At 43.9% G+C, this 13,132-nt stretch overlaps 2 protein-coding genes across 8 annotated transcripts in view; one reads left to right on the top strand and one right to left on the bottom strand.

Moving 5' to 3' along the window:
* Positions 1–3,564: 3,564 nt before the first annotated feature.
* Positions 3,565–11,934, bottom strand: SOWAHC (sosondowah ankyrin repeat domain family member C). The gene has a single exon (XM_067466844.1). It carries the CDS (start codon positions 11,738–11,740, stop codon positions 10,244–10,246), a length of 1,497 nt encoding a protein of 498 aa, XP_067322945.1. The 5' UTR covers positions 11,741–11,934; the 3' UTR covers positions 3,565–10,243.
* Positions 11,925–13,132, top strand: part of SEPTIN10 (septin 10) — a 34,150-nt gene continuing 32,942 nt past the window's right edge. For 2 of the 7 annotated variants that reach the window (XM_060769681.2, XM_067466846.1), the window contains exon 1: positions 11,926–12,301. In XM_060769681.2, coding sequence (XP_060625664.2) covers positions 12,272–12,301 — 30 coding nt within the window. In that variant the 5' untranslated portion in view covers positions 11,926–12,271. Of the gene's footprint in view, positions 12,302–13,132 lie in introns of all 7 variants that reach the window. The other 5 variants (XM_060769683.2, XM_060769678.2, XM_067466845.1 and 2 more) reach the window with 5 other exon arrangements.

Below are 13,132 nucleotides of genomic sequence, written 5' to 3'. Positions count from 1 at the left end.
AATGCTGAGTGTACAAAATTCCTCTTCATGAACATTTCCAACAAGCCGGTAGCGATCTTCCACATTCCAGGAATTGGTTTATCTCTGTTCCAGCTCATTCTCGCAACACTTCAGTAAATGCTTTCGGTTTGTAATTTAACATGAGCCCCATCCTTCTGGTTTCGTTCTTTTTTTTTTTAACCACTCAGTTACTGACATAAGAGATTATTCCCTTTCCAGAGCTTGAAATAAAGCTGATCACAAAATTAGACTGGAAGTTAATGATAGGAGATATACATTTTTACCCATAATCTTTACCTGTTTATCATCACCACAAAGAGCAAGGGTGGGGAACCATTCAAGTGGTGGTCAAAAATAGCAGCAGGTTTTTAGGTTATGGCTTGAGTGCATTTACAACTCTGGAAAAGGGGAGGAATGTTGGAAATCTGGCAAAAATGATGTCATGAGGAAGTGATTGTGGGAAATACCAGAGGACTGGATTGGAGCCACAAGAGAATTAGATTCAGCCCCAGGACTTCAGGTTCTTAATCTTTGCTATAAATAATTATCTTCCCCACCCCCCACCTGGCACTGTACTTGGGGTGAGGGAGGGACCAAAAATGCCGAGGGGACTGCCATATTCAAGGTAAAGGTAACATTAGAACTAAGGACTCGTTGACCTGCTGCTCAGTCTCCTAACCACTGTACCAGCAAGTTATGGAGCTGAAGCCAGACAGGTGAAGGAAAGAAAATAATTTCTTCTTCAAATAGCTTGATAGCAATTTATGAGAAAGCCTTCAAGCCATTTCCCTTTCTCATTAAGGCTGCATGGAAAAACATGTGACACCTCCAGGAGAAAAACCATAAAAACCCTCCCTATGAACTGAAAACAAGTTTATGTGGGGCATGCACTGGGTATTTTATAACTGCTTGGGGAAATATTTGCATTTACTTTCATTCTCCAACACCATCTCCTGCTTACATTTCCTGCCTCTTAATTTACCAACATCCACAAATGTGTATCACAGGAAATAGAGCAAAATAAAAGGCTTTTAGAGGGGAAGGGGAAGGAAAAAGCTGGGAAACATGATGCTCAAGTTTGATGGAAGATCCAGAAAGCTGGTTGGACAGAGAAATTGTAGCAAGCATCTTTATTTGGTATATAATACTACTTCCACTGTTAAGTAGGTCAGTAATCTAGGCTAGGGGAGTTATAATAGGATCTGACGTAGAGAAATCTCTCAAGCATATCTTTTTAGCAGTAAACATACAATAATAATATGGAATAATTAGCTGCCTAAAGCAGCCTTCTCATTCTTCCAAATGGTAGAGCTGGTCCTGCAAGATGTGGGTGCAAGACTTTCAGGACTTTATTTTGTATTTACCACATTTCAGAGCACACCGATTCATTTCCAGTTTCTTGGACAGGATATAGTTTTACTAGAGAAAACATGAAATAAAATGGTGATTTTTCCCCAGTAAAAGATTACATTATATTAAAATGAATTATAGTTCCAAGAGCACTGCTTCATGTTCTTTAGCACCTTTACATTCAACACACTAGGCAGAGATTCAGCTGTATTGTATGTGTGTGCATTTTGACTTATGATTACCCCATGAATTTTATAAAGATTTCTTAGGCAAGGAATACTCAGAGGTGGTTTCACCAGTTCCTTCTTCTGAGATACAGCACACAGCACCTGGTATTCACTGGCAGTCTTCCATTTAAATATAACCATAGCTGACCCTGCATAGCTTCGAAGAGCAGATGGGACCTAAATACTTTAGGCTTTTCAGGTCCATCTGGTGCCTTTAGGGTATTAAGGCCCATTATTGCCTTATTCAACATCTACATTTTAGGGGGGAAATGTCTCACATATTCAGATATATACTTGAATCTTGTTAAACCAAATGCTTGTAAAAGTTAGTGGTGTTTACCCATAATCAAGGGTCAGCAGTAACATAGATTCGAAAAAGTCTGAAAAACAAAGAACTTCTAAATATGAGATTAGTGCTATTTTTACAAAACTATACAGAAAAAAGACTACCTAGGATTTCACTTTAATCAACATAGATCTTGTCGTTTGTAATACAGTATTTAGTGCAAACTTGGCTTTCAAGGAAACCCTCAATATTACATTTGTTTGAAATGATCTGGTATAATGGCAGATACAGTTTTAGACACTTTAGCCATGACAATGCATGAAACCTATGTATTAATTTCTGAAGAAAAATAAAAAGGGAGAGGACTAGAAATTCCTCCCCTTTCCTTGAGGTTGACTTGATTTTTAGGCTAGCTTTCTAGTACATACATGGGCTAATCCTAAACACACCCAGATACAGTCATATGTTTAATCCCTTATATGTTTACTCAGCAAGACACATTGCACATTACACATATATAATGTATTTAACTGAAGTTTCAATTCAAGAAGGATATTGACAAGCTTGAACCTGTCCAGAGGATAGTGATTAAAATGATCCAAGGTCTGGAGACCATGTCCTTTAAGGAGCTGCTTAAAGAGCTGGATATGTTCAGCCTGCAAAAGAGAAGGTTTGAGAGGAGACATGATAACCATGTTTACATATTTGAAATGATGTCATAAGGAAGAGGGAGCAGGGTTGTTTTCTGCTGCCTTGGAGACTAGGACTTGGAACAATGAGTTCAAATTACAGGAAAGGAGATTCCACCTGAATACTAGGAAGAACTTAATGACTGTGAGAGCTATTCAACAGTGGAACTCTCTGCCTCGGAATGTGGTGGAAGCTCCTACTTTGGAGACTTCCAAACAGAGGCTGGATGGCCATCTGTCAGGGGTACTTTGATTGTGCTTTTCCTGCATTGGACTAAATAGCTCATTTGGTATTTTTCAAATCTATGATTCTATGTATAAAATTATATATGCAAAAAAAAGTTTGATACCTTTAAGACTGTCAAAAGCACACAAAATATTGTTTTCCCAGCACCCTGGCATTCATTGCAATAAAGTATATTAATAAGTATATTAATTATAAAACATTTGTTTGAGAACACAGAACAGGAGTACATTATTAATTGTGCTCAATGGACAATATTTCAAAAATAGAAATGACTTTAGGAAATGAGGTGGGGACTGACTACATAAGTAGACTTGCCAGATTAAACAATAAATAGCAAAAGGCTCCATAAACAAAACCTCAAAATAGAGATATTGTGTATGTGTGTGTGTGTGTGTAGGGGTGTGTGTGTGTGTTATCTGATTATGTTTCATGACTTAAAGTGATTTACTCATCCTCTGATGCACGTGCATATAGCAGGATTGTGTACCACATTTCTCCAGGCTTCTAAATGGTCAACAGGTAAAGACTGATGCAAAATTTAAAAAGCTTAATATGTGGCTTCATACCAATTATCTGAGACAAATGTCTGGTTTATTACTCCATTAAAAATTGAATGGGCCGGAACCAGACTTGTTTATGCTTTCAATGAGTTCACTATGAGCATTACACAATTTAAATTGGACCCAGTATCACTCCAGTCTCTAAAAAGGAGTTTTGCAGGCCACTGTTAGAACACAAGACACAAAGACACCAGGCAAGCATAAGTTAACAACAAAGACACTTTATTTCTTAAAAGGATGATGTTTTTTAAAGTGATTCTTCATTTAAACATTCACTCAGGCACATATTAAAGTGTTTGCCAATACAGCTGTGGGTAGGTATACCTCATTCTGTTATAAAAATAACAAAAAACTACAATTTACTAGCACATGTATTTAGAAATATCCCTCCTCATTTCTGTGGGGTCTGTTCTCAAGTTAGCAAACATATGATTTTAGCTTTAATTTTGTTTCACATTTCTTTAAAAACAGATACTAAAGTCTTTAGTTTTAATTATAAAATTAGATACACATAATCCAGTTTTGTATCATTGTACTAAGTCACATGTTTTCACATAATGTTAACATACCAGTTAAGTTACAAGTACCAATGAAAAATAGTTTACTTCAGGCAAACATTTGACATGATTACACAAAATGTAAAATTAACAGGTTAAACAAAAATATTTCCCCATTATGAGGAAGTAAGTTACGTTATAGTTATCTGTAAATGCAGATTGTGGCTAAAGAAGACCATTGCTAGCCTTCAGTGTTACCTGTGCAATATAATTAATCTTTCTGACTTACTTCTATGGAATGTATTATCACTAAGACTTGTTCACCATGTGCAGTTACAGCCAACTAGTCCTTATTTTTATGCAAATATACACACTTGAAGTTGTGGAAGAAGTTCCCCCACTTGCATTACACTCCACTCAAAATATAAATGTAGACTATGGAGACATCTTTTGGAACTGTATATTGTGATGTGAACTCACATAAGAACAACCAAGTCTTGTATCACTAGTCTACAACAGAGCCCTTACCTAGTGAAAACAATTGTAATTGCTACAGCCTCACAAGGTTCAACTGTTCAAATAAACTAAACTTCAAAATCCTCTCTGGAATTATCACCTAGACTACAGTAACCCTTGGATCAAATTTTAAATAGACAGAACTTATAAAAATACAGCCTTTTGTTAACTATACCAGTCGTTTAAGTACGTCCGACAACCAATTTTTAAAACATAATGGTGTGAAACATAACCTTCTTGGATACCACCTACTTGAAGTCAGTACTATTGAGGTTTTATCAAAATTAATAAAGATATTCTATATATCAGACAGTATCCTGCACTGCAGAAATGCCAGACTCTACTTTTTGCTACAAGATTAAACTTCTAGTACTGTAGAGGAACATTTACTTTGCTACAAATTCCATGTTGGCAGAAAGAGATGACAGACCACTGGCCTTACCCCATTGAAATGTGAGCAGAAATACTCGACACACTTCTTTCTTGGTAGTTTGTAATATTTAACAAAAGGCACATATAATTACAACTTATAAATTAAAATGAAGTATGATTTTATAGTTTGTCTACCTTGTATACACGAAGAAGCATCAATGTAGTGTATTCGATTTTGTATCAAGTTCTGCTTTATGATTTCCTTTATTTCACTCAGGATTTTAGAAAATATCAGTTGTATGCATACAATACAACTTAATAGCATTTGCCAGGCTCTTATCAATATATTTTTGCCAGTGTTTTTAAAAAGTATTAACAATACAAGGTTTTTCTATCATTTATAAAGGAGCATCTGTGTGCTGCTTGGTGGTGATCTACAAGCATGAAAACATGCAATAACTGGTTGTTTACATGGAAATATCTGGGGTATTCCTTTTAGGTTAATTGACAGTTATCCTGCCATGCTTGTGTCATAATGCTCCAAAAGCAAACTGTGAAGAAGGGGTTGATGGGGATACCTACTATTTCTGTAACACAAGTTAAACTTCGGAAACTTCAGCTGGTCCAAAGATCAGCGGCCAGATTACTAACTTGGGCTACATATAGGGAGAGAATTACTCCCACGTTACAGCAGCTCTACTGGCTACCAGTGTGTTTCCGAGTGAAATACAAAGTGCTGGTTATTACCTTAAAGCTCTAAACAGTTTGGGTCCAGACTACTTAGCTGACCGCATCTCTGTATATAAGCTTGTTTGGGCATTGCGATCAGTGGAGGAGGCCCTGCTCTCTGTCCCACCCCCGTCTCGGATACGGCTGATGGGAACGAAAGAAAGGGCCTTCTCCGTGGTTGCCCCCCCACCTCTGGAACTCCCTCCCTAAGGAAATTAAAATGGCCCCTTCCCTTCTCCTGTTTGAAAAAGAATTAAAAACTTTCCTATGCTTGCAAGCATATAATGAAAAGGAAATATGAAATATTCAGCTTGACTTGGAACATGAAAATGGGTACTACCTTGGTTTTCTATCCTTTAAATTGTAATGTTTTTAATTTTTTTTATTAATTGAATATTTTTAAAGTTATAATAGCTGAGTTAAAATGTAATTTTAGTGTGTTGCCTAACTAGGTGGTGAGGTCTCACTATTGTTTGATGTCAATGTTTAATGTGTTTTTTAAAAAATTATGGTATTTCTGGTTTATTAGTGGCTGTATTATATCACATTGAGTATTTATGTTATATGTTGTTGGCCGCCCGGAGTCCCCATTGGGAAGATAGGGCGGGATACAAATAAGGTTTATTATTATTATTATTATTATTATGTAAGAGGGCACACAAAATCTACCTTGCAGTTTATGCAGCCTCATACAATAATGTCCAAAGTTATTTTCAGAAACAGTAACTACTGTATTTATATCCATGGTTCTTAATAAGCATAAAAAGTAGCCAATGAACTAATTCAGAAACATGTTTTAGCAATTCTTGCTTTTATTTGGCAACATTTGATTTTTAAAATCGTACCAGCAGCAGTGGAGGAACCAGCCCCCCATTTCCTTATTCTATGAAGAAAAAGTGCTAATAACAAATCAATCATGTATGCTTTATAGAACTGGTTGACCATGAAATGAAGACTTTGATTTTGGTGACTTCTTCCCAAAAACGATTCTTAGTACATTATTTTTCAAAAGTAAAATAGAAATATATTAATTGTCAAGATACACTGTACTTTTCTAATATATATTCATTAAAAATGTTGAGTACCTTGCTTGCCAAGTATGAAAAAAGCAAAAACAATTTCTACAATGTTATGTAACAGATGGCAGCAAATTATCTGTGTGCTTTTAGATTTCCATGTGTTGCTAATTGTACTCTGCATGCATAAGCCAAGACAAGATTGAACACCCAACACAATAATGCATGTAGAACTCCTACATTGTACTCCACAGTGATCCTCATTCACACTTCTGTGTACTAGATACATAGTGTCTATGGGCATAAATGTATTTCATAGTGCTGAATCATTTAACATTATTCAGAACTTTTTTTTTACAAATCTGTGACTGTCTTATGCTTGACCTTCTGAGTGAAACATATCCACACTGAAAAATCAATGATTAACTCTAGCACTGGGGAAAAAAATGGGGAAAAGCCCTTCCTCGATAATATTTATATAAGCTCCTACTGCACACAAATTAGCACTGCTCTGTTGTAACCATTCACAAGACAGTGATTCATAAACCCTGGTTTCCGAACGGTATGCTTGAAAACATGCCTCTTAGGACTATTATGTTTTTGTTGAATTGCTAACACAGGGAGAGAGGACAGGTGAGGAAAGGTCTAAGATGGGTTGCTGTGAGTTTTCCAGGCTGTAAGTCCATGTTCCAGAAGCATTCTCTCTTGATGTTTCATCCACATCTATGGCAGGCATCCTCAGTGGTTGTGATGTTGGAATAAATGCTTGACCATTTCCCTGCTCTCTAACTTTTCTATACAAATATTTGCCTTTTAAGCCTCAGTTCTAGGTGAACTCAGCTTTCCCAGCCAGGTACTTGCAAAAGAGAGCTGATAGCTGTGTCAGCGCTACCTGATCTCATAGCTACCTCTATATATGCCATTCACCTCTGCATTTCTCTCTTCAAATATGGAGTATACATTTCCTATGAATGTATAGTTTGCCCTGACTGGCCTGGTGCTCTTTATGTGGAAAGCCTCTTCCACATATTTACACTGTAGTGACAAAAAGCTAAACAAAAGACTGTAAAACACGTACATGCAGAAGGCATGATTTTATGTGGAAGTTAAAACTGTTTGTTTTCCATGTGCAATACGTTTCACCACGTGTAAAGGCATTCCATCACGTGAACTCTCACCACATCAAAGGCTACAAGTTTTGTCAATCATACACCTATATTCATTGCTTCCATGTGAAAAGAAACACTTTAGAAATAGCACTCCTTAGCCTATGGGTAATCAGGAAGAAAACTTGATCAAGGTAAATTTAGGACCCTGAACACCAACATTTTAAAAGCATGAATGGCCTTCTCTAGCACCATTGGATCATGTCCAATTTCTGGGACTTTCCTATTCAGAATATTTCTCCTGCAGGTTTAACGTCCATGATCATCTTCCCCAAAAGTCCCATCTGGACATTTCAAAGGGTATCAGGAATAGTATAACCCATAATCCCCCTTGTTAAAACAAACAAACAAACAAACACAGGAACCGTTCAATGGCCTTCTTCGGCATCACAGTCAGAACATTTCTCCCACACATTTATCAATTCATCACAATCTTCCCCCAAAGCCACATCTGGGAAGAAAACTTGACCAAGGTAAGAATTGAGGACCCCAAACACTGACATTTCAAAACAATGTGGAGCTCAGTGTGTTGTCGAAGGCTTTCATGGCCAGAATTACTGGGTTACTGTGAGTTTTCTGGGCTGTATGGCCATGTTCCTGAAGCATTCTCTCCTGATGTTTTGCCTGCATCTATGGCAGGCATCCTCAGAGGTTGTGAGGTCTGTTGGAAATTAGGCAAGCGGGGTTTATATATCTGTGGAAAGTCCAGGGTGAGAGAAAGAACTTTTGACTGCTTGAGACAAGTGTGAATGTTACAATTAATCACCTTAGTTATTTATTTATTATTTATTTATTTACGACATTTATATGCCACTCTTCTCACCCCAAAGGGGACTCAGAGCAGCTTACAAGTTATATGTGCATATATTATAATTATTAGCATAGCACAATATTAGTATTATATATTACTATATTGTATTATACCAATATAATGCAATATTATTATTGGCTAGCATTGAATGGCCTTGCAGCTTCAAAGCCTTTCTGTTCCTGTTTGGGGAAATCCTTTGTTGGGAAGTGTTAGCTGGCCCTGATTGTTTCTTGTCAGGAATTCCCGTTTTCAAAGTGTTGTTCTTTATTAACTGTCCTGAATTTAGAGTCTTTAAAAAAAATACTGGCAGCCAGATTTTGTTCATTTTCATGGTAAACCTCACTTGCTTAGTTTCCAACATACCTCACAACCTCTAAGGATGCCTGCCATATATGTGTGCAAAACGTTAGGAGAAACTGGGCTGTGGCTCAGCTAGTTAGTAGCCAGCTGCATTAAATCCCTACTGACTGAGAGGTAATGAGTTTGAAGCCAGCCCGGTTCGGAGTGAGCTCCCGACCATTAATAGTCTAGTTTGCTGTTGACCTATGCAGCCCAAAAGACAGTTACATCTGTCAAGTAGGAAATTTCCGTACCACTTTATGCGGGAAGGCTAAATTAACTAATTAATGACACCATAAAACCTTTGTGTGTAAGAATAGGAAGTACTCCATCAAGGACTTGGTGTCACAAGTGGATGGTGAAGCATCAGCTCCCCCTGTGGCCGGAATCGAGCATAGACTGGAAAACTGGAATGTTAAATTGCCTGTGTGTCTGTCTATATATGTTGCATGTCTATGGCATTGAATGTTTGCCATGTATATGTGCATTGTAATTCGTCCTGAGTCCCCTGTGGGGTGAGAAGGGCAGAATATAAATACTGTAAATAAATAAACAATAATTCTGGAACATGGCCAGACAGCCTGGAAAACTCACAGCATCTCAGTGATTCCGGCCATGAAAGCCTTTGACAACACACTCAGTTGCACATTGTTTTGAAATGTCAGTGTTCAGAGTCCCAAATTCTTACCTTGGCCAAGTTTTCTTCCCAGATGGGGCTTTGGAGGAAGATCATGATGAATTGCTAAACTGGTGGGAGACATATTCTGACTGGGAAGTCCAGTGGTGCCAAAGGTGGCCATTGTACTGTTCCTGTGCAGCTCAATGACGTTCTGTAGCACCACAGGACCCTGTCCAATCTCTGGCACTTTCCTATTCAGAACTGTTCTCCCTCCTGTTTGGTTCTGCATGGCCAAGCTCCCCCAAAACTGAATTTGGGTAGTTTGTGTGTGTGTATGTGTGTGTGTGGGGAGGGGGGGGGGGTGCCAGCAGGTATAAGTAGTTCACCTACTCAGGAATACCTGCCAGTCTCCCTTCTTCCAAAGCCCTTAAGGAGCAGTGCAGCGGCCTTCTCTTGCACCACTGAACTTTCCTATTTAGAATACTTCTCCCTCCTGTTTGGCTATTCTGTGCCAAGGCCCGGGGGAGGCAGTGTCAGGGGTGGCCAGGCGAACCTCCTTGGGGATAACACACCATTCCTGCTCCTTCAGTCTACCCGGTGGCGAGGTGGGTTAAACCCTTGTGCCGGTTTGAATCCGCTGAGAGCGCAGATGAGCTCCTTCTATCAGCTCCAGCTCCCCATGCAGGGACATGAGAGAAGCCTCCCACAAGGATGGTAAAACATCAAAACATCCGGGCGTCCCCTGGGCAACGTCCTTGCAGACGGCCAATTCCCTCACACCAGAAGCGACTTGAGGCTCCTGACACGACCAAAGAAAGTCTACCCGAAGACGTTGGACTTGGGCCGGAGCTTGAAGGAGCCCTTGAGGGGCCTCTCTTCGGGCGCGCCTCCCCCCTCCTCCTCGTTCGCCTCGGCTTCCACGCGGAACGACGGCGTGGTGTGGACGATCTGGGTGCGGAATCGGACCTTGTGGAGCCGGGCCTTGGCCCTCCCGCTGGAGCTCTTCCTGCTGAGCTTCCCGGCGGACAGGGCGCCTTCGGCGGCGGCGGCGGCGGGCAAGGAGGCGACGGTGAGCTCGCTGTCCTCGTGGTGGGCGGGCCGGTGGGCGAGCAGGTGAGTGGGGAGCACCTTGGAGAGCCGCCACCGCCCCCCTCCTCCTCCTCCTGTTCCGCTGCGGCTGCCGGCCCCGCTCCCGGCTTCCCCTTCCTCTCCGCCTCCCCCGTCGTGGAGGGAGCCCATGAGACTGCGGAGTCCGGCGGCGCCGGCGCTGAGGTAGTGGGCGGCCTTCCTCCCGCTGTAGTCGCGCAGCTCGACGTCGGCGTCGTAGGCGCCCACCAGGAGCTTGACCACCTCGAGGCGGCCGTGCATGGCGGCCAGGTGGAGCGCCGTGTAGCCGCCGGCCGTGCGCGCGTTCACGTCCACGGCCAGCCCGCGCCGCCGCGCGAAGCCCACCAGCCGCGCCAGCAGCTCCGCCCGCCCGTGCTTAGCGGCCCAGTGGAGGCAGCTGAAGCCCGTCACGAAGTCCCGCCGGCCCAGCAGCGCCGGCTCGCCGCTCAGCACCGCCTCCAGGCTCTCCCAGCGGCCCTCCCACGAGGCGCACAGCAGCATCCACGCGTGCTCCACCGGGTCCAGCGCCACCGACGAGGGGCCGCTCGAGCCGCTCTCCTCCTCTTCCTCCCACTCACCCGCGCGGGGAAACACCCCGCTCCCGCCGCGCTTCATCTGAGGAGAGCTGCCCAGGCGGCGGCTCTTCTTGAGCGCCAGGCCCGAGGAAGACGACGACGACGACGAGGAGGAGAGCCGAGAAGGGGCTCCCGGATCCTCCTCCTCAGGCTTCCCCCCCTCGGGCTCCAGGCCTGCTCTTCCACCCGCAGGAGCATCTTCTTCCTCCTCCTCCTCCTCCGCGCTCCTCCTGTTGCTTCTCTCATCTCCTCCTCCGGCGGGCTCGGAGGCGCCCTGGGCGATGCTGCTGGTGCTGCTGCTGGTGCTGGCGCCGCTCCCGCCGCTCCTCCTCCAGTGCTTCTTCCTCAGCTGCACGTACTTGGCGCCGCCGTCGCGCGGCTCCTGCTTGACCACGGCCACGGCGTTGACCATCTCCTTGAAGCGCTGGCGGGCCTGGGCGCGGCGCGCGGGCTCCGGGGAGTTGAGGCAGCCGCGGAAGTGCTCCAGCAGCTCCGCGTTGCGCGCCCGCCCGCCCCGCTCCGCCAAAAAGCCCAGCACCGCCTCCTGGCTCAGCTCCATCCCGGGGTCGCCCGCCGCCTTCAACCCCACCGCGGAGTCGTCCTCCTCCTCCTCGGCCGCCGCCGCCGGCTCCATCTCCCGCCTCTCCTGGTGGCGCTGCGCCTCCTCATCCCCGGCTTAAAGCCCTCCTCCTCCTCCTCCTCTTCGCACAAACCAAATCACGGCTCCCTCTTCGCTCCCCCTCCCGCCACTCCTTCTCCGTCATTACGCTCCTCCCCCACGTGACACCCGCGACGGCAAAGAGGGCGTGGCCTCTCCGGCTCCGTCCCAACTTTCCCGTCGCTCTGGCTCCGCCCTTTCCTGGAGGCCACGCCCCTTTCCCCGCTCGAACACCGCCCTCCCCTTCCCACGCGCCCGTTGGATTCGGGTGCCCTGGCTGCGACAGCATCCCCCGCCTGTTCGGAATGTGATTGGCTGAGCGCGCGTCCTCCCTGTCCGCGAGGCCTCTCTCTCTCTCTCGCGCTCCCTCCCTTCCTCCCTCCCCGGCGTTGTGGTGTGGCATTCCAGCCGCAGGGATTGGAGCAGGGCTGCGCTCGCGCTCCTCCGCCCGTCCTCTCCGCCGCGCGGCGACCCCTCCTTCCCTCCCTCCCTGCTGTCTCGCCTGTCATGGCCTCCTCCGATGTGGCCCGGCCGCTGGTGAGTCCCGCGCGAGGTGGGGCGGTTGGGGAGCCCTCAACGGTTCTGTTGGGGCGGGGTGGTCCACGATTCCTGCCTCCTTGGGGAGCCGGCCTCACACTCAGCCTAACGCCTTCTCGTTTTGTATGCCTTTCATTGTATCGTTCTTTTGAACTGTGAACTACTCGGGAGTCATTTTAGAGGGAAAGAGGGATATAAATATAGAATAGTTTAATAGTATCCTCTCTATCAACTGAAGGGCTTCTTTCCAACTGGCTCAATGCAGTGTCATCCTGGGAATTGTGGCCTTGACTGCCAAAGAGTGCTGTGCTCTGACCAAAATATGACTCCATAGCATTGTGCCATGGCAGTTAAACTCATGCCATTCTACAGTGTAGATGCACCTTTACTCAGGATACGATCAGATTGGGAAGTTTGTTCATTGAGCGTTTTGTTTGTCTTGGGTTCATCTTTTCTGGGCTGCTTTGCTTGTTTCTTAGGACAAATGTGTAAGGTTTCTTCATCAAAGAAAAAAGTGGTTCTTTCCGTCGAAATCAGTGATTCCCAATCTTTTTTTGACCAGGGACCACTCTACAGCATTAATACCAAAAGGGTTACAAATCAGTTTTGTCAACTTTAGATTCGGTTTGGTTATTTGGGGGACTGATTCAGAAAATTGAATTGGGTAGACCACATCAGCTCTAGTTTCTGATACAGAACGTGTACCATCCAGTAGTCGCGATCTGTTCACTCACAGAAAACCATCTATATAAATAAAAATGTAATGTTCGTTTGTGGGATTAACATAACTCAAAAACCACTGGATGAATTGACACCAAATTTGGACACAAT

The sequence above is a fragment of the Anolis sagrei genome, chromosome 3, assembly GCF_037176765.1.
Source record: "Anolis sagrei isolate rAnoSag1 chromosome 3, rAnoSag1.mat, whole genome shotgun sequence".
In the NCBI taxonomy this organism is placed as follows: Eukaryota; Metazoa; Chordata; class Lepidosauria; order Squamata; family Dactyloidae; genus Anolis; species Anolis sagrei.
Note: the sequence above shows the minus strand (reverse complement) of the source record. Positions and strands in the feature narration are given on the sequence as shown.